This window comes from Lutjanus erythropterus, chromosome 1 (genome assembly GCF_056507025.1).
Source record: "Lutjanus erythropterus isolate fLutEry1 chromosome 1, fLutEry1.hap2, whole genome shotgun sequence".
NCBI lineage: Eukaryota > Metazoa > Chordata > Actinopteri > Lutjaniformes > Lutjanidae > Lutjanus > Lutjanus erythropterus.
Window position 1 is genome coordinate 48645999 of NC_139317.1, and position 18805 is coordinate 48664803.

General features: G+C 39.6%; 1 protein-coding gene across 1 annotated transcript; it reads left to right on the plus strand.

Annotated features, from left to right (window-relative positions):
- Positions 1-4408: 4408 nt before the first annotated feature.
- ccnd1 (cyclin D1) lies at positions 4409-11354 on the plus strand. The gene is made up of 5 exons (XM_084722712.1): positions 4409-4831; positions 6138-6353; positions 7112-7271; positions 8160-8308; positions 8418-11354. The coding sequence occupies exons 1-5, from the start codon at positions 4634-4636 to the stop codon at positions 8571-8573; spliced, it is 879 nt and encodes a 292-aa protein (XP_084578838.1). The 5' UTR covers positions 4409-4633; the 3' UTR covers positions 8574-11354.
- Positions 11355-18805: the final 7451 nt, after the last annotated feature.

Here is an 18805-nt window from a genome sequence, read left to right on the forward strand (position 1 = left end):
TGTCTGGAGTGGAGCTGCTGCACTGTGTGAAAATATGTAGCTATACAGTCAAAGTGAAACAAATCACACCTGGGGAGGCCAACCTGCAGGAAACCGAAATTCCTGTTAAGTAAGATATTAACTCTTAAATCAACCTTTAACCTCAGTATTAGCTTTCATACCATGTAAATGCCTTCATCTCATTACCTCAATCAGGTGATCAGAATCACGGCAAAGAAATAAAGGACTTTAGTAACACATAGCGACAGTTAGTTCTGCTGAGGCAAATGATATGTGGTGGTCTGTCAGCCACTCTATCCACCACTTTGGGCTAAAATATCTATATATATTTATATAATAGATGATCATTTAGTTTATATATCTATGTCCACTAGAGAATGAATTTTAATGATCTTGTGACTTTAATGCATAGATCCACATTTCAATTTGTCCAAAACTTTGGTTAAACACCAAATATATACTTCCCCAAGCGAAGGTTAGCATGTTACTTTTGCTAAACTCACCCTTGGTGAACATTACCAGCATGTTAAAATTGTCATTATGAGCTTATAATCATGCTGATGTTAGCATTTAGCCTTATTGTGTTACTAGCATGCCTGTAGAGTTTAATTCTTCCAGTCCAGTGTGTCTCAAACTTTTTAAACCATGTACCATCTCAGAAAATATCGACTTCTCCAAGTTTCTTTCATGCTGATTGGTTCTAGCAGGCGCTGCAGACACTTGACTGGCACTTCTTAAGAAACTAGCGCTTTCATCCACTTCATTATCAAAATGGCAAAATATTCTCCTAATGAGCTGCATTGTTCTTCATAACAGTTCCTGTTTGGATACATAATTGCCTAAGTTTCAGTATCTCCATTTTACCTCCACTTACTATCTTGCCATCACAGTTTAGCTCATAACTATCAGTAATCAGGGATGATCTATGTGCACGTTACATACATGATTGTGACTATGTTGTTAGCTGACATTTTAACTAAAATATGGGAAAGACAAAACTTATTTTGAATTGTGTTTCCATGATCCCATATTTTATCTATTTCCATTGGAAATTGTGTGGTACTTATACATTTTTTTTTTTCATTTTTTAAAAATATTTATGACATTCCTCTGCAGGAGCCCATGTACCACCAGGAGTACATCTACCACAGTTTGAGAATTTAGGTTCTAGTCTCTCTTTTCATTTCTTGGGGCTGGTATTGAACTTTCATTTCTTTAACCACTTGCACTACAAGTAATGATGTCAATGATTCAGAAGCCTGAGTGAAGAAAATTGTATGGCTGAACCAACGAAATTCAACAAGTGGTTGAAATCAGTTTGAATGTGTTGAAGAATTAATGAAACTGGGGGCACATGGAGTCAAAATAAAGGAGCATCATGTGGCACTGCAGGGCAGAAACCAGTGGCCTCGATGTGAAAGTGTAAATGTCAGCCTTGACATATCATTTCTTTCCCAGCCGTGGACTCGGTGGTGGTGGTGTGATCAGTATTCTGAAGCAGTCTGCTTGTTTCACTTCAGCTCACTACTGTCCCTTTAAACACTTCCTTCTCCTGTTACCATAAAGCTGCTAGAAGAGCCTCACTGCAAAAGTCACATGTTCTAGCTCCCTTTGTTTCCCACAGAAAGCCTCTATCTGTGTGTGCATGAGAGGGACTGAGAGGACACAACATGCCAGAGAGAGAAGTCACATCTGAGGCTGATGAAGTGGATCAAAATAACTGACTTTATGTATCTGCAGGATATATATTCTGTTTTCCAATTCAAAGTCATTCGTAAACATGTTAAAATAAAATTTTATTTAATAAAATAAAGACATTAGGAAAAAAGTTTCTCCCTTGCTTCTTATGATATGTATATAATATAAATAAAATACGTGAGTGATAAAAGATTTGTAAAAGTTTATCAATTAATTTAATTAGCAATTAAAAGAGCTTATCATGATGAAAAAACTTAATTACATTTGTATTATCTGTTGTAACTATTATTTTAATCGTACTGATGGGAGTTTTAGTTATAGAGAGGAAATCAAAATTATATGTACTGGAAACATTTAAATAACCCATAGCACAAATGTTAAGAGGTTTTCAAAACAAACTGTGAAAGTGATGGTAATTGAAGTTAAAAAGTGGAAAAATCTGCATGTTTACAGTGCAGATAGTTATTCAAATGCATCATGAATACATATTTCAGCAGAGTCACTTTGCATTTTTGATCCCTCAAAATAACAACACTAAGCAGAGTGGTGATATGTTGTGATGTGACTCCAGGCTCGGTCCATTGAGGTGGAACCCTCTTCAGGCATTACGGTAGTCCACCCAATAGCCCAGAGAGGAATTCAAGGAATGCGAAAAGCTCCGATTCATATTGAAACTAGATTAAAATGTGCTCAACTTAATGCTAAATGCTGCTTTAACTTGAGTAACTAAGTGCATGGCTCCTGACAGAGTCTGGTTGATAGGCTGCACTTTGTATGAAGTGGAACTGTCAGAATATGTCTCCTGCTGGCTTCATTGATTTGTCCAATCCTCAGTCTGACTCAATGGCTTTCTTGCTGTGGGCAAATAAAGCAGCAGAGATGTACACACACAGCAGAGCTGTCGATACAAAATGCCCCCATCCGTTATTTGAAAGACTATACTGCGTCAAAGGACTTTGATTGGGTTATCAATAACAATGTCAACTCTTCCAGTGCACTGAACTTTTCCCCACATGAAAAGTTACACAGACATCTGCCTAGTAACAGCAATTCCTCCCATTGGTGCAACTCCAGTCTCCTCCCGTTTGCATGTGTGTCTGAGTGTGTCTGTGTGTGTATGAGCATGTGTGTGAGAGAGAAAGTCTTTAAATTTTACTACTTGCACTCCAGTATTACTCTAGTTTTGTGTTTTTGAGTCGTATGAACTAATCAGTTAATCTACAAACCGATGATCAGCTCAGGTCCACAGAAAAAAACTGCACATTTTTCTAATAATTAATGAAATAATCAAACTACCTATTTGATATAAAGTTTAAATTCACAGTGAGGTTCACATTTACAGATTTTGACTCAAACAAGCACAAGTTAAACCTTTTTCATGTTGTAACTGAATTAATAATGTATTGTATTACAGACATTCTGCAGGTAAATTGGTTGATAAGTATCTATAGGATCTTAACCATACTGTAAAAAAAATCATACAGGAATTTAGTGGAATCAACTAATATTTTCTCCTTAATTTAACTATACAAGTTTTGTTTATTCAAGTTAATAAAGCCTAAAATATGACTAGTATTTATTTAGAGAACATTTCAGAACTTCAGATCAATATTCCTCTGAATGAATGTATTGTAGAGTTAAATCAACTTATTCAATTAAGTGAATTATCTGAGAGTTAAAACTCTCCTTCTTTTCAGATTTTGAAGAAAAAATGTGATGAAAACCGTGCAGTTGCTTGTGTTCACAAAAATGAAAACAATGTGAACCACAATGAAGGTGAGTATTGAATGCAATCTCTATGCTTTTTACACTTAAAATTTAAGTGTTTTGTCTGAAACTGACATTCAAAACTGCAAAAACGTAAAAGGAGATAAAATGTTTTTGTTGTCGGTTCAACTTAATATCTCAAGCTTATTAAACGTGTTATCTCAAATACAACTGAATTAGTATCATGTATCATGCATGTTTTTTCCCTTTTATTTAATTTTATGTCACATTTTGAAAAAATAACGTATAATAAAAGAAGAATTAATATGAAGTCTGTTTGATGACAAAAGTTTATTTGTTTTGAATGATTACAAAATTAAAAACTTAAAATTAAAACTATAAAGCTGTCCTGACACTAACAATCAAAACTGTTGAGTGTGGTGACAAAGCTTCAGCTGATAGATCGTGGTGATGCTCTCCTATCCTCTGTGTGATTTGGACTGAATGAAATAAATGCAGCAGCTCTGTGTGTTTCTGACTGCTCTGTTGTCCATGTGCTCACCTCATGTTCAGCTCAGTGCTCAGAGCTGCTGCTGCTGCTGCTGCTTTCACTGAGGGGCAGAGGAAGAAGGAAGGGGGGCTGTGAGCCGTTATCGCCCCCTACCGGCGCCCAGCTGCCAGCCTTCACCCGGTCAGCTCCCCTACTCTCAGCCCCGGACCTCCCACCTCCTCTTCAGAGGCTACCAGGGTATATGAGGGGGGGGTGGGGGGGTCCTCTCTCTTTACTTATATATATATGTATATAATAGAAGGCCTTCCTCGCGCGCTCCCTAGCAGACTGCTCGTCTCTTTGATCCCCCGCCTCTTAACAACAGCTGACGTCATGGCGCGTACCCACTCCACCTCCTCGGCGCGCGCTCCCGATAAACTCCGTGTGTGTGTGTGTGTGTGCATGCCCGTACGCGTGCGCGTGTGGTGAACGCGAAGCAGGGTTTTTGTCTCGCGTTGGGAAGCGCTCTGTGCTTCAGAGGGCTCGCGCACACCGGAGGAGCAGCAGCAGCACGCGGCGGCGGAGAGCAGAGAGAGAGAGATTTAAAGAAAGCGGAGAGAGCCTCGCTCCTGTTCTCTTGTGTTCCGTCTGCTCACTCACACAGGAACATTTTACAGGCTCACAGACCAGCTACCGACGGTGATTATTATATTCATATTAATACCACAGTAGTCCAGTATGGAGGACCAGCTGCTGTGCTGCGAGGTGGACTCCATCAGGAGAGCCTACCAGGACGTGAACCTGCTCAACGACCGGGTCCTGCACACCATGCTAAAGGCTGAGGAGAACTACCTGCCGTCACCCAACTACTTCAAGTGTGTTCAGAAAGATATAGTCCCCAAAATGAGGAAAATAGTCGCCACCTGGATGTTAGAGGTTGGTCTGACTTCACTTCAACTTTCCCCGAACCGGAGTCGCTCTGACTCGTCGGTTTGTCGCTATCTTTGACCTACAGAGACTCAAACATGACAAATGAGTGTTAATGTGAAGTAGTGAGAGCTCACTGTGTGTTATGTTACATAAAGGCTATGAAAAGTGTGTCCTCGGAGTGCTGGGTGGTCCTTCGGCTATAAGAGCACATATCGGCTCCATGACTGCACTCACTTTGCACCAGCAACACATTTCTTATTGATGATTTCTCTGCCTATATTTTTTAGAAGCTTATAAAATGTAATAACATGTGGAAAATATTCCAAAATAACAGCAATGTACACGTATGCAGTCTGGCCCGTGCCAGTATTGCGCGCCATCTTTGTTGTCGTATATGAGAAAGATTTTAATATCATTAAAAATCTGTAATATCAGAAGCAATGACAGTAAGTGGGTTAAATGAGTGACAAATGAGTCTTTATCATCAGACGGTTTTATAGTGTGTGCTACAGCCTGTTGCACTGCTATCAACTGCTAAAGTTTGTCTGGCTGCACAGACTCACTGCTGTCTGTGAAGGTCGCAAAGAAAAAAAGGACATTTTATACAAGTGCCAAAGTATAAAATCCATTTTAACAGTCGGATTTGATAGAGTAGTTGTTTTTCAACATTAACGTGAACTTTCGGATTGAATTCTTTGCAGATTTATATTTTTTATTAATTTTTGAAATCGTGCATCGGGGCGCCGAGGGGAAGCGTCGCCCGCAGCACGTGAAAAAACCCCGACTGAGAAACGAATTTATTGTAAATTTCTGCGTGTCATAATTCGACATATTTGACTCTCATCCGATCAGGCATTCGATAAGGATCATTTACATGTGAATTTTACACAGCCTGATAATTTTTAAATATTTCTAAATATTTTTTGAAAAGATGACGAAGTTGAAATTAGAGAGTGAAACTTGCATCGACGCCACCTTTGTGTCTCAGTCAGAACTGACCGCAAACTAATTCCCCACTCTTTTCATTACACTAACACTCTTACTCTTTTAAATACAACAAATTATGACTTTAAATGTTTTTAGTTAAACGTGAAATAGAGTTTTCATTAAACAAACAGGATATTTACACTCTAAACTCAGATGAATTAGACTGCACAAAATGTTTCTTTTTATTTCTTTCCGGATGATTGTGGATCGCACAGATATTGGGCGCAAACAGCTGTGCGCTCACAGAGCCAGCGGGGGTAATTACTTAATAATGCATCTGAATGGGGGAATTTTCTCTCACCAACGTCTTTTTCTCACTTCTCAGGTCTGCGAGGAACAGAAATGTGAGGAGGAGGTTTTTCCGCTGGCTATGAACTATTTGGACAGATTTTTATCAGTGGAGGCCACCAGGAAAACGAGACTCCAGCTGCTGGGAGCCACATGCATGTTTCTAGCATCCAAGATGAAGGAGACTGTGCCCTTAACAGCGGAGAAACTCTGCATCTACACGGACAACTCGGTCCAGCCCGGAGAGCTGCTGGTAATTGAGTTCTGCAGACATGGATATTGCATAACACATACAGTACATGAGCAGCGTGCAGCGGAGAGCACATGAGCAGAACACAATGAGTTTTGCACTTGATGTGGTGTGTCAGTGTCACCACGGTCACACAGTATACATCAGATTCAAATGTCATAGTTTGGTTGAAATAAAAAGTAGCTTTGGTGCAGCCGTGTCTGAATGGCTGCCTGTGACTTTCCCATGGTAACTAGAAGGCCTCTCTCATTTCATGAATGGTCTCAGTGACTGCCAAGAAAACACAGATTCACAGCGACACCTAGTGTCCATAAGACAGAAGTGCAGCAGACTATTGGCAACATGAAGAACTACAGACACACGTTGCTTTTGTGTTTGCTGTGACATTTATTTTATATGCAACTGCGGAGACAGGTGGTGTTTGATATGCTTCATCACAGTATAATAATATTCAGATTTAAATGGTATATAGATAGTTTATGGGTAGTTAAGTATGAAATAATTTAGGCTTACAAAATCCACCTAATAAGATTACATTGGGAGAAATCTGGAGAATGTCGCACTAAAGTTTTTATCTTAAAGACAAAAACATCAGCTAGGATCAAACACTAGAAGCAGAAATAATCTGAAGTAATGAGATGACATCAGGCTCCAGCTGCAGGATCTAAAATGTCACAGCAGATAGAAAAGGAGGGGCACATTTTCTTCAGCAGTTAAGTGGGTCAGTGTGAGTGAATGCCTCTGGTCTGGTCCGTCCACAGCAAATGGAGCTGCTGGTTCTCAACAAGCTGAAGTGGGACCTGGCTTCAGTCACGCCTCATGACTTCATCGAGCACTTCCTGTCCAAGCTGAAGATCTACCCGTCCACCAAGCAGATCCTCAGGAAACATGCCCAGACCTTCGTGGCTCTCTGTGCAACAGGTAAGACATGAAGATCCTGCCTTCATACATGTTCATGTCTCATGTTTTCATGTGTGCAATAAATATACCATGTGAACAATTATATCTGCTGAAGAATTATAAAGAATTTATTTGTCACAGAACAGATGCTTACTTCATATTTTCACTTATTGTTGTGTGTTTGTTCTGCTGCTCTATTTTCTAATCTGGCTTTTTATATGTAGTACATCCTGTATTTAGTTATACAATATATTTTGTTGTAGCCTGTTACAACTTACAAAACACTCATTTCCAGACAATGTGAATTAAACTTTAAGTCAAAAGTGAGGATTGAGTACTTTTCTGGACTCCAGTAATTCCAGTTTGGGATTACTGGTTCAGTAATAGTAGTGTTTTTTTGTTTTTTCATTTTTTTTTTCATTTTTCTCCCCAGTTTAGTCTGCCACTTCAAATTCCCTCCATGTATTTTCCCTGTCACTAACAACTCCTACTGTTTGGCACATAGAGGGAATCTTGTTAAGAAAAATGTAAGGTTGTAACTAGGTTTGGGCTGAAATATGCTAATGAGGTACGTGTTCGGGTCGGGTTCAGGCAGAATTTTTTCAGGCTTAGGCCTTTTTGAACTCAACTCCTCAGGCCTGATTAAAATTCTACTCTGGTCATGGCGGCCATGTTGTTACTAGTTAATAAATGTTGAAGGTTCAGAGAAGCAGATGTGGAGCGCTCTGTGTCACATGATGTTTTTCTGTGAGTCGTAGACAGGGTGCTCTCTGGTCTGGAGTCACTTTATATTTGTTAAAGGAGCATGGATCAGGAACTGTAATAGTGATAATGATAAAATAATCCGTTCATGTGTTTAAAGGAAAGCAGGCCTGCTGTTATACGTTGTTGCTCATGGTGTTTCCACAGATGTCAACTTCATCGCCAGTCCTCCATCCATGGTGGCAGCGGGTAGCGTGGTGGCAGCTGTTCAAGGTCTCTATCTGAAGAGCCAAGATGCCTCCCTGTCCTCACAGAACCTCACCAACTTCCTGTCGCAGGTCATTCGCAGTGACCCGGTATGCACACATATGTTCTTTCAAACCCAGATTTGAGTGTGGAGATACTGCCTGCTGTAGATGTTAGCAGTGTGGTGGCATATACTCAGTGTTGACTTTGTGTTTGCAGGACTGCTTGCGGGCGTGTCAGGAGCAGATTGAGTCCCTGCTGGAGTCCAGCCTGCGGCAGGCTCAGCAACACAGCAGCACAACAGAAACCAAACGCGTTGATGAGGATGTGGACCTGTCCTGCACCCCAACAGACGTCAGAGACATCAACATCTGAACAGACTGACAGCCACGTTGTGCGATGACCTGATGCTCAAGGGAACGTTGTGGACAGAGGGTGGTGACGGTTGGGTTTCCCACCCACACCCCCTTCTTTCTGGTGGGCTGCTATCATGCTCGACATGTCACTCTCAAGCCTGCTGTCTCGACGACTGCCAAGATGGGATTGAGCGCCTCCCGCCCGCCCTGCAACAAACCCCAAGTCACATTTCCTGCCAGTGTCCCCTCCCATCATGGGAACAGAAATGAACACTACAGAAATGGACATGAAAGGAAAGACACTGATGAGCTGCGTGGGCTGGAGGTGAAGCCACAAAGCAGACATTTTAGTAGATATTTTTCTTATTCCCTCAAATATTAAACTAGGAATCTTAAAATTACCACAGACTCAACTCACCTACTAAAACATCCCAAAGTGTCATGTACAGTAGGTCATGTAGTCTGTGTTCAGGTGTGCACCTGAAACCTGACTTTTATTAGGAGAAGAGGCTTTTTTGTTTCCTTTCTCTTCTGTTATATCTAGAATGTTTTAGACATCCTGTCCAAGCTGCCGTGTTTGTCTTGTTGCAGTGCAGACATTCATATATCCCTGCTTGCTTATGTTTAGTCACTTTATTATTATATGTTAGACCTCCTCATCAATTAGTCTTATACCTCTTTTCTTTCAACCTTTTTGTTTTTGTAAAGCAAGTGTTTTGTGAGATGACCCCACTGACTGTGGACTGCTGATGTTCAGGTTTGGACAAGTGTGATTCTTTGTTCACTCCTTCAGTACATTGGCTTTACCCTCTTCAGCTTGCTGCTGTTTAATGAGATCAAATCCATGCACAGCCGAGCAGAGCAGTCCACAGTCCGTTAGGTTTTCTTTCTCTGTGTAGTTCATCCTGAACCATTCCAACTTTGTTTTCTAAAAAAAAAAAGCACTTTTGGTCAGCGTTGCTGGTCGTCTAAAAAATCACAGTGATAAAGTTTGTAAGACAACATGAAAATGGAATTGGGGTTTGAGCAGGAGTCTTGTGGTGATGGAGAGTCAGAGCAGCACCTGCAGACAGTTGCACCTGGATCTCATTCATCTGATGAGACAAAAGCATTGACCTGTATGGCAGAGACACATTTTTTTAAACAAGACTGAATGCTGCTTGCCGCTATCATGAGTCTCATAGAGCCAGTGGCTGGCTGCAGCTGCCCTCCGGGTCTCAGATTTGAGTTTTAGTTCAACAGATGTTTCATTCAGGCCAAGCTGCTCTTGCATTTTAAGATTGCTTTAGTTAAACTTCAGTGTGCAGAGCCTAAAGCTTAAGGTCCATAGGTAAAAGTAAAAAGAAGTATTATTTTTATAGTTAAAATAATACTTTATTTTTATATAGTAAGACATGTTATTTATTTTTTTAGCTTGCATTTTCAAATTTGCTCATAAATTGTGGCTCCACCTCCTGATGTTTAACTATCTGCCATCCAGAAGTATTTGTCAAACGTAAAACTCCAATCTGCCTCTACATCACCAGGACAGCATCTCCTCCTTTGCATCGCCTCAGTTCTGTACAGCTCATGGATTCTGGGAAGGGGATGAAGCTAAAACATTGGGGGGAGGAAAATGTTGAGACTATTGAGATGATTTTGCACAAAGCTAACAGATGTGGGCTGCGTTTCTTGGGGACTTGCCTAAAAAAGTGGAGAGCAAAGCTGGCAAGAGCACAGAGGGGTGAAGAGGCAGCAAAAGTGGCAAAAAGGGTGAAGGCTCAACAGGGAGGTGTGTCTTAATGCTGTAGAGTTCAGTCAGGGCTCCTACGCAGGACAGGAACCAAGTTGATCTATACTTTATATATGAAGCAGGAAGTTCTCTTCAAATCCAGTTCTGGAGGAAAGTATTGTTCAACTGTGTAGGAACCCTGTTTTTAGGTTTCTGATTGTACATTAAGGATAGAGAGTAGGAGAGAAACACTCCTTGTATTCCGCTGCTATAGAAATAAATCCCAGCTACGTGTTTTAAAAAAGATGAGAAAAAACGTAATGGATTAAAAACAATGCTTTTCTCTTGTTGTTTGCTGCTACATTTTTGGTTGATTTTTTTATACATATAAATGTCAATATACTGCCATTCTAGGTTTGAATTTTCTCATAGAAAATTGTGTTATTGACATCCTCATTTGTTGTTTTATGTAGATTCTATGTGATCAGTTTTTTTGTTTATAATGACATAATATGATTTTCCAAACTATTCCAAAAAAACAAGGAAAAACGAGACAATGTATAGAAATGCTTTGATCCACAATACCTCATGTGACAGTCAAGATCTATCTCTAATTTTTAGTCTTTTTATTTGTTTAGTTCTTATTCTATTCTACTTGTTGGTTCAGTGCCTACTAGCTCTGTTAAACCTGCTTGAGATGAAGCATCCGTGATGGAAACCAGCGAGTCCAGGGCATGCTTTGATACTGGTGCCATAGCAGAAAATGGGATATGTATAACTCTGTTGAGTGTTAAACTGTCTCGGTGAAAGAGACTTGATCCCCCTTTTAGGCCCATAGTGGCCTTCTTTCCTTTCCCCTTTTTATATTTATAAGAGAAAAAAGCTTTTTGCTCCAATTTTCAAACTGTCAGTGAGTTGATTTGAGTTGTACATAGATTCAGTGTCATGCTCGGTAAGCCATAGACTGTTCTTGTTTTGTTTTTACAAATCATTCCATACAGTTGTGTCTACTTCATGCCAGTTGTCTGCAACTGGGACAAACAGTGTATTCATATTTGTGTCGACTACACAATAAAAACATGAATTAGATGGAGTCTGGAAACTGTCTCTTCTTGTCCATGAGACGATGATGAGAAATGTTAAGTCAGCTTATACTGTATGTTATTTATTTTATCGGAAAATGATGGTAGGTTGTACAGTTACAGAAGAAGTTGTGTGAGGGTTAGACAATATAACAATATGTCCTTTGAATTTGGTTTCAATGGGCCACAGCCTGATGTAAGGCTGCTTTTGTTTGGTTTGCAGTTACATCCATATTATTACACTCCAAGCAAATATTTGAGCTTTTGAAAGAATCTTATGGTTTCCAATTGTAATTACAACACGGATGTTAAAGGGACAGTTCACTTCAACATCCAAAATACATATTTTTCTATCAGCTGTAGAGATGTCTGCCTTTCTCTATAAGACTACATCACATTCAGCTTGTGGTGTTCCAAACATCAAAAAAAGAAAGAAAAATTAAAAAATTAAAAAACAGTGTCTGTTTCCAAAATTCATGATCAAGTTACTTGAGATAATCACACCAGACCTTGTTGTGAGCAGTTTCACGTAGGAACCACTTTCTTTCTGCAGAAGAATCTACTGGAACTATTTCACAATCTACCAGAACTTTATTTCTACTATAAAGTAGTAGTTCCTACATGAAATTGCTCACAACAAGGTGGATTATTTTGCATAAGTGGATCATGATTTTTGGAAAGAGACATTGGTTTTGAATTTATTATTATTATTTATTTACTTGTTTGTTTGTTTATTCATTCCTTTATTTATTTTGTGCTTTGTGTCATTTAATCTTATTATAATGGAGAGAAGGCAGACATCTCTATGTATGTGAAGTATATATTTTTGATGTGGGGGTGAACTGTCCCTTTAACACAATGGTTTCCAAACTATTTGTGCTACGCCCCCCTGCAGAGGCCAAATAAAGTTCAGGTCCGCCGAACCTTCAATTATTATCAGTCATTCACAATAACTAGAGAAGCAACTGATAAAAAAGGATTCAAAAGTTGAATGTTAATGAAAGGAAGGCCAGCATGACAGCATCAGCAAATACTTGTTTGTTTATTTCCCCTACATAATTCATATTCATTCAACTTTGTTTCACTCTTTATTTCGCCCCTTTTTCATAATTTTCTGACATTCTGTACACCACTTACATGATAGAAACCAGAGATTATGTGATAATGACAGTTCAATCAGGAGAGACTAAGAGTAAAAGAAAATGGTTTATTGGCACGTGCATGAGATATGAAACATGAAAGTCTTTGGTGGTTAGACCCCATTGAGGTGAAACAATATGCACATATATAAATGGAGGTGATGAAGCTGTAGTGAAGAGAACCCCCCAGGGTCTAGACACTGGTGGTGATGAAGCAGAGACTGGTGAGGTGAAGTGGCTCTGGACTCCTGCTACCTGGACCTGAAGACTGGAGGAGAGGAAGTCAGGGAGGATCGAGGTGAACATCTTGTGGCTACCTGGATCCAATGACTGGAGGAGAGAGGGGTGGAGGAGGGTCGCACTACTGACTGAATGACAACTGATGGAGCAAAGACAGAGACGATTTAAAGTTTGGCAGCAGCAAATTGACTGGCTACTGAGACGGTGGCAAAATCTGATTGGATAGTAAAGACGAAGGTGAACGCCCACAAACAGCTGATTAGAGGGAATAGGAAGAAAGAGACGAGTGAAGGAAAGTTATGAATGAAGGCAGCGAAATAGAAAGTTCCTGCTTACGCTGAGCTTCATTAGTGCTTAGTTGCAGACATTTCACATCCTCTGATGTAGAAATGGTAAAACAGCTGCTCTAAAAACAAGAGTGAGCTTCACTCAGACAGAAAGTGCTGTGTTGGCTTTAGAGCAGCTATGTCGTTGTCTTCCTCTTTTCTCTCCTGTTTTTGATATGAATAATGTTCTGACTGGACTTCGTTAAGTATTGAGAGGACATGAGTTCTTATATTGTGATGCAAGCAGAGACACTAAGGCCGTGTTCACATGAATTTGAAAATGCATCTCCCTATTTTGACTCTCCATCCTCTGACAACAGCAAAGAAACCATCACAAATCACAAATTCACATTGTACAAAGAAAAATTGCCTTTCCAAGGCCAAACATGGATTGGTTCAGGTTCCTGCTCTGGTTCTGGTTATTATTCTATAAAATTGTTTAATGATTTTTTTGTCAGGTTCTGCTAGTTCTGTCACCTCTTTGGATGGCCACACTGCCCACACTGATCATGATGGCGTATAAACGGAGACCTATGAAACAGCAGGCTGTTCAGATGGACAAGAAAAACATTTCTCAGTGTCTGGCCATAATTGTTATAAAATAATGAATGATCACAAGAGTGTATGGAGCAAACCTAAAAACAACACCAGTGGCCCAGCGTGCCCTGGTTTCACTTCCACAGCTTTCACTCTCCTGACAAACACCACAGAAGATCACTGTGTTATATGTAAAGATTCAGTAATCCAGTAGATTGGATTGGTATCTTGCTGAATACTGCCATGATCCAGGAGTATTGGCCATGTGACTGATTATCAAATATACTGAAAACATTTATCTCTTCATTTGCTGCAGTGCACTAACGATGTGTCCTGCTGATACTAAATTGTCACTTCCTGTTCAGACTTTACAATAAGTCAGAGGTACACTTTTTTTGTGAAACAGAAAACCTAAAGAATGCAGGCAACAGGTGGTGAAACATGTTCTGCAGTGTTACCACAACTGTCAGATGCAACCAACATTGCTGGAGTTTTTAACAAATTTTTATATGTTTTAGAACATATATATAGAATATATTATTATATACTAATATATATTTCTTTACGATGCATAGAATAGTTTGTATCATTGTAACAAAGTGTCACTGTAACCAACTTTTCATTTTAAACATTGTTATTTATTTAGAACATTTTGTTGTTTGTTTAAATTGGTATTTTAATTGTTATTTCTTTTGGGTATGGAACTAATCTGCAGATGCTCCAGTTTAAGATGAGACCAAACTTTTCCATGGATGTGAGTTTTGTGGCCTGTAACAGATGAGGTAAACTTTGTTTGTAGCATAGCAGTTGTTGCCTGTGTCACATGTATTAGATGTGTTATGTGTGTTTGTCCTTGCTGAAGTTTTATAAACCTTTTCCATGCATTAGATACACCCACTGATCTTTTGAACAGCTCCAAGCAGAGGGGTTTTAAGATAAACTATTCCTTTAAATAGCCAACAAGCAATATAAACAAATCAAATTCAAATTCTTCACTCAGTATCCACATGTAGCTTCAGTTTGGGTCTAGAATCTATGTCAGAGGAGAAAAAGTCAAATTGGTGCATTCTGATCACATGACGGTCAGCCCTATCTACATCTGCATGTTCCCAATACAGTGGAAACACAATGAAGAACCTACAGAACCAAAACCCCACCAGCTGGTAGAACTATGAGGCGCTTCTGTCGATGTTCCATAAAATGGTTTCTGCTTTGTCTAGCACCTGTTGATTCAAAACAGTTTTACTGTATGTTGCATGATCATTATGTTACAGTAAAGTTCATCACAAGCATGTACAATGTGTGACACACACACACACACACACACACACACACACACACACACACACACACACACATACTATCACTGGAAATTGAAATGTTTCAACCTGTAAATTATTCTAATTTCTTCCTGCCCTCATTTTAGGAGAGAACAAGAAAGTTCTGTCTGAATCCTGAAAGTTATTGTTTGGCTAATGATTAACAGGAGTATTTGTGTGTGTGTGTCTGTGTGTGTGTGTGTGTGTGTGTGTGTGTGTGTGTGCGTGTGTGCGTGTGTGTGTGTGTGTGTGTGTGTGTGTGTGTGTGTGTGACAGTACTCATTGATTTGTTATGCAAGGAATGTCTTTGATGCGGCTTCAGTGTGGAGGAAAAGGCGTGAAAGTCTAATCCTTTCCCACAGGCCTGCCAGCGCCAGCTCAACCAGCAGCAGACAAAGACCCTCAGCGCACGCATGCACACACACACACACACACACAGCCACACACACACACACACACACACACACACACACACACTACCACACGCCAACATACACTATGTAACACGTACAACAACCTGCTGCTGTGTTTCACTAGGCTTTCACTTTTTTTTATCCATGTGCCTGTCTTTGTCTACAGATATTTTCACTTGATACCCTCAACACACACACACACACACACACACACACACACACACACACACACACACACACACACACACACACACACCACGCCACACCACACACACTCCTAGTCTACTTCAACTAATTCAAGTAAAACAGTATGACATGAATATTACAGGCTGTTGGAACTGCGTTTGTGAAAAATACCTAAAATGAAGGAAAATTCTGTCATATTTCAGTTCTTTGTCAGTAAACATGATATTGCACAATAATCCCTGAGATCTGGCAACATGGTGACATCACTACAACAGTCCAATGGGGCAACAAAGACAAGTAGTGAGATGATCAGAAGGGTTGCATAGTTCTTATGCTGGTATTTGTTCTCTGGGTCGCAAACCTGACACATCTGATGAGAACACTGGCATCCAGAGGGCCAGCATACTTTTAAAGGTGAGAGGGCTGAGACAGGAAAAAGGAGACTAGAATTACCGCCTTACAGCCGTATGCCCCCACCAGCCAGTCAAATTGCAGTTCACATCCATGTCTGTTGTGTCTACCCATGTTATATGTGCTGTGAAGACTGTGGAAAAAAATATCATCATCATCCTTTCAGTGTCTTCAAGATCTGAGACACACGTTGCTTCCACTGGTTTCTGTTGCTCATCGCCACACCAAGTTCAATCACAGTCAGTCCAGTGTCCGTAGTCAGCACATCTGGAAATGTGAGTGAATGTCCAGCAAAGCGGGCTCTTCTTTATGCCACAACAAAAGATTATGAAAGATATATTAAATGGATAGTTCACCAAAAAATGAAAATTCAGTCATTATCTACTCACCCTAATGCTGACTGAAGGTTGGGTTTAGTTTTGTTTCACAGGAAAACAGCATTGTAGAATCTGACAAACAATGAAAGTGAAAGGTGACCAGTTTTCAAATGTAAAAAAGCAAACAAAAAAACATAGAAACATAAAATGCCTCCATACTACTCATCTGGTGTAATCCAAGTCTCCTGAAGCCCCAACAAGACGCTGTCTTGAAAGACGTCATTTACACCATGATTTTAGCCTGAATCTTCACTGTAGATCTTTAGCTTGGAGCCACGTTCATGTGTGTGTATACACCGTCTGAACTGGGTGTGTGTGATGTGATGGCGTCCAACCCACATGTTGGTGCTTTAGGAGACTGGAGTTACAACAGACAAGCAATATGGAGACATTTTATTGTTTTTGTTGTTGTTGTTGTTTTACGTTAGAAAATGTCACCATTCACTTCCATTGTTTGGGAGATTCTGCAGTTGTGATCAGGGTGAGAAGATAATGACTGTATTTTAGGTTTTGGGTGAACCATCTTTTTGAGTTGTCACCCCTTTCAGTGAGTTGAAAACACAGTTTGGGATGAAAGACTCAGAGTCTCAGTCTCTTTAATTGGAGCTACATGAAGTAGAAGTAGTCTCAGCACTGTATAGGTTATTGTGCTTTCCTTTCCCGGACAGTAACTTCTGTACTAAAGTACAATGGGAACAAAACATGGGTGTACACAAAACTACAACATAATGGGATGCAACACTTACAAATAATATTTGAATTTCAGATTGTTTCAAAGTCAAAATTACTTAATAATACACACAGGGGCTACATTACGCCGTGCACATTGAAGAACATAGATTATACCTTATCCTTGCTGGCATGGTTGTGAAGTAGATTGTACACTGATGCACTCGTTATAGTACTGTCCCCTTGTTAAGATAATTCAGCTGGATATTAGCAGATATGTGTCATGTTTTCTTAATATAGATATCAAACCTTGCTTCCTGACTTATAAACTAGGTGTGAAAATTACCATTAAGCAGCCAAAAACTGTACTCAGAATTATAGTATCCGCCTTTATGTCAGCCAAACGGATCATCTTAATGAAGTGGAAACAACATAAATCAAACTGTTTTAGTTTGTAGACCTGATGAATCTGATGATCCCTGCAACTTTATTAGACCTTGTCAGATTGTATTAATAAGTCTCAGTTATATTCTGTACCTCTTTGTTTTTGTTTTGTTTGTTTGTTTGTTTGTTTTATTATTGTGGTCATGTCACTTTTTGTTACTCAAAATTATTAATTAAAATAAAGATATACTAAGTATACTTTTTTAACAAAATGCAAGTTATGACCAATAGGCATGAAAATGAATAATTTCCAGGTAGCTGGCTTCACCTAGAGATTATTTTCAGAGGAGGACAGAGGACCGATAGAGAGCAGAACATCATGATGTCACAGTGAAGTTGATCTTTGACTTTTTGGATGTAAAATGTCACCACCTCATCAATGTATGCTATTATTCATTTGTGTGTCATTTTGTCATAATTAGCATATGCATTCTTGAGTTATTGCCAAAAATGTGTTGTGTGAGGTCTCTGTGACCTTTGACCTCCAAATTCTAATCAGCTCATCCTTGAGTCCAAAGCCCTTTCTCAATATGCATTCTTCTCTGTACTTGTGTTCTTGTGTACTTGAGAAACGTCATCAGTCTCAGTCCAAGTACTGTTCCAATTCAAAAGTCTGCATCTCGCCAAGTACAGTCAAATACCCGGATGTGTTCTTGCCCCGCCCATTTTATTGAGGATGTATCGGGTGGTGACTTGTGTGGACTTGAGGCAGCCACATATCCCAGAATGCATTTCATAGCAACAATGGCAGAGGAGAAGACCCACAACTTTAAGTTACAACTGTCAAAATACTACTGTTTTAGTATCACGGAATGAAATTTTAAGATTATTTTATGCGAGAATGTAGACATTAAAACTTAAAATGTGTGGTCGATTCATCACGATAGTGCGTAGTTTAAAATTTGAGATGTGTCGTCCTGCTACTGGGATAGCCAGCATACCTCGCCAGCTAGCAAGATGACCGGGCTGTTAGCATTCATGTTACCACGCTAAAAAGAGCCTTATCCCGGCATGACCTTTTGAAATTGGCTGCTGGCTCTGATATCTCTGTAGTAGTAAAACAAGATATAATTCGTTTTCTGCACATTTCAACCAAAAGATACAGGGTTGTGTTTTATATCACATTTTGTTTTATTTCAAATATACATTAATGGTGAAAATAACTGGAAGTGGGTAAGCTGAGACGAGCTGAGATGGTGACATTATCAAGTATGCTGTCCCAGTAGCAGAATGACTGTCCTGTGTCCTCCTTTCCTCGAGAGACTGTATTTCCAAGTCAAACTTGCTAAGTCCGAACTGCCAAGTCCGTAAGTCCGAACTTGGCGTACTTGGTATTGAGAAATGGCTCATGTGGACATTTGTACCAAATTCAATCCAGAAGATTGAATCAGTTCATT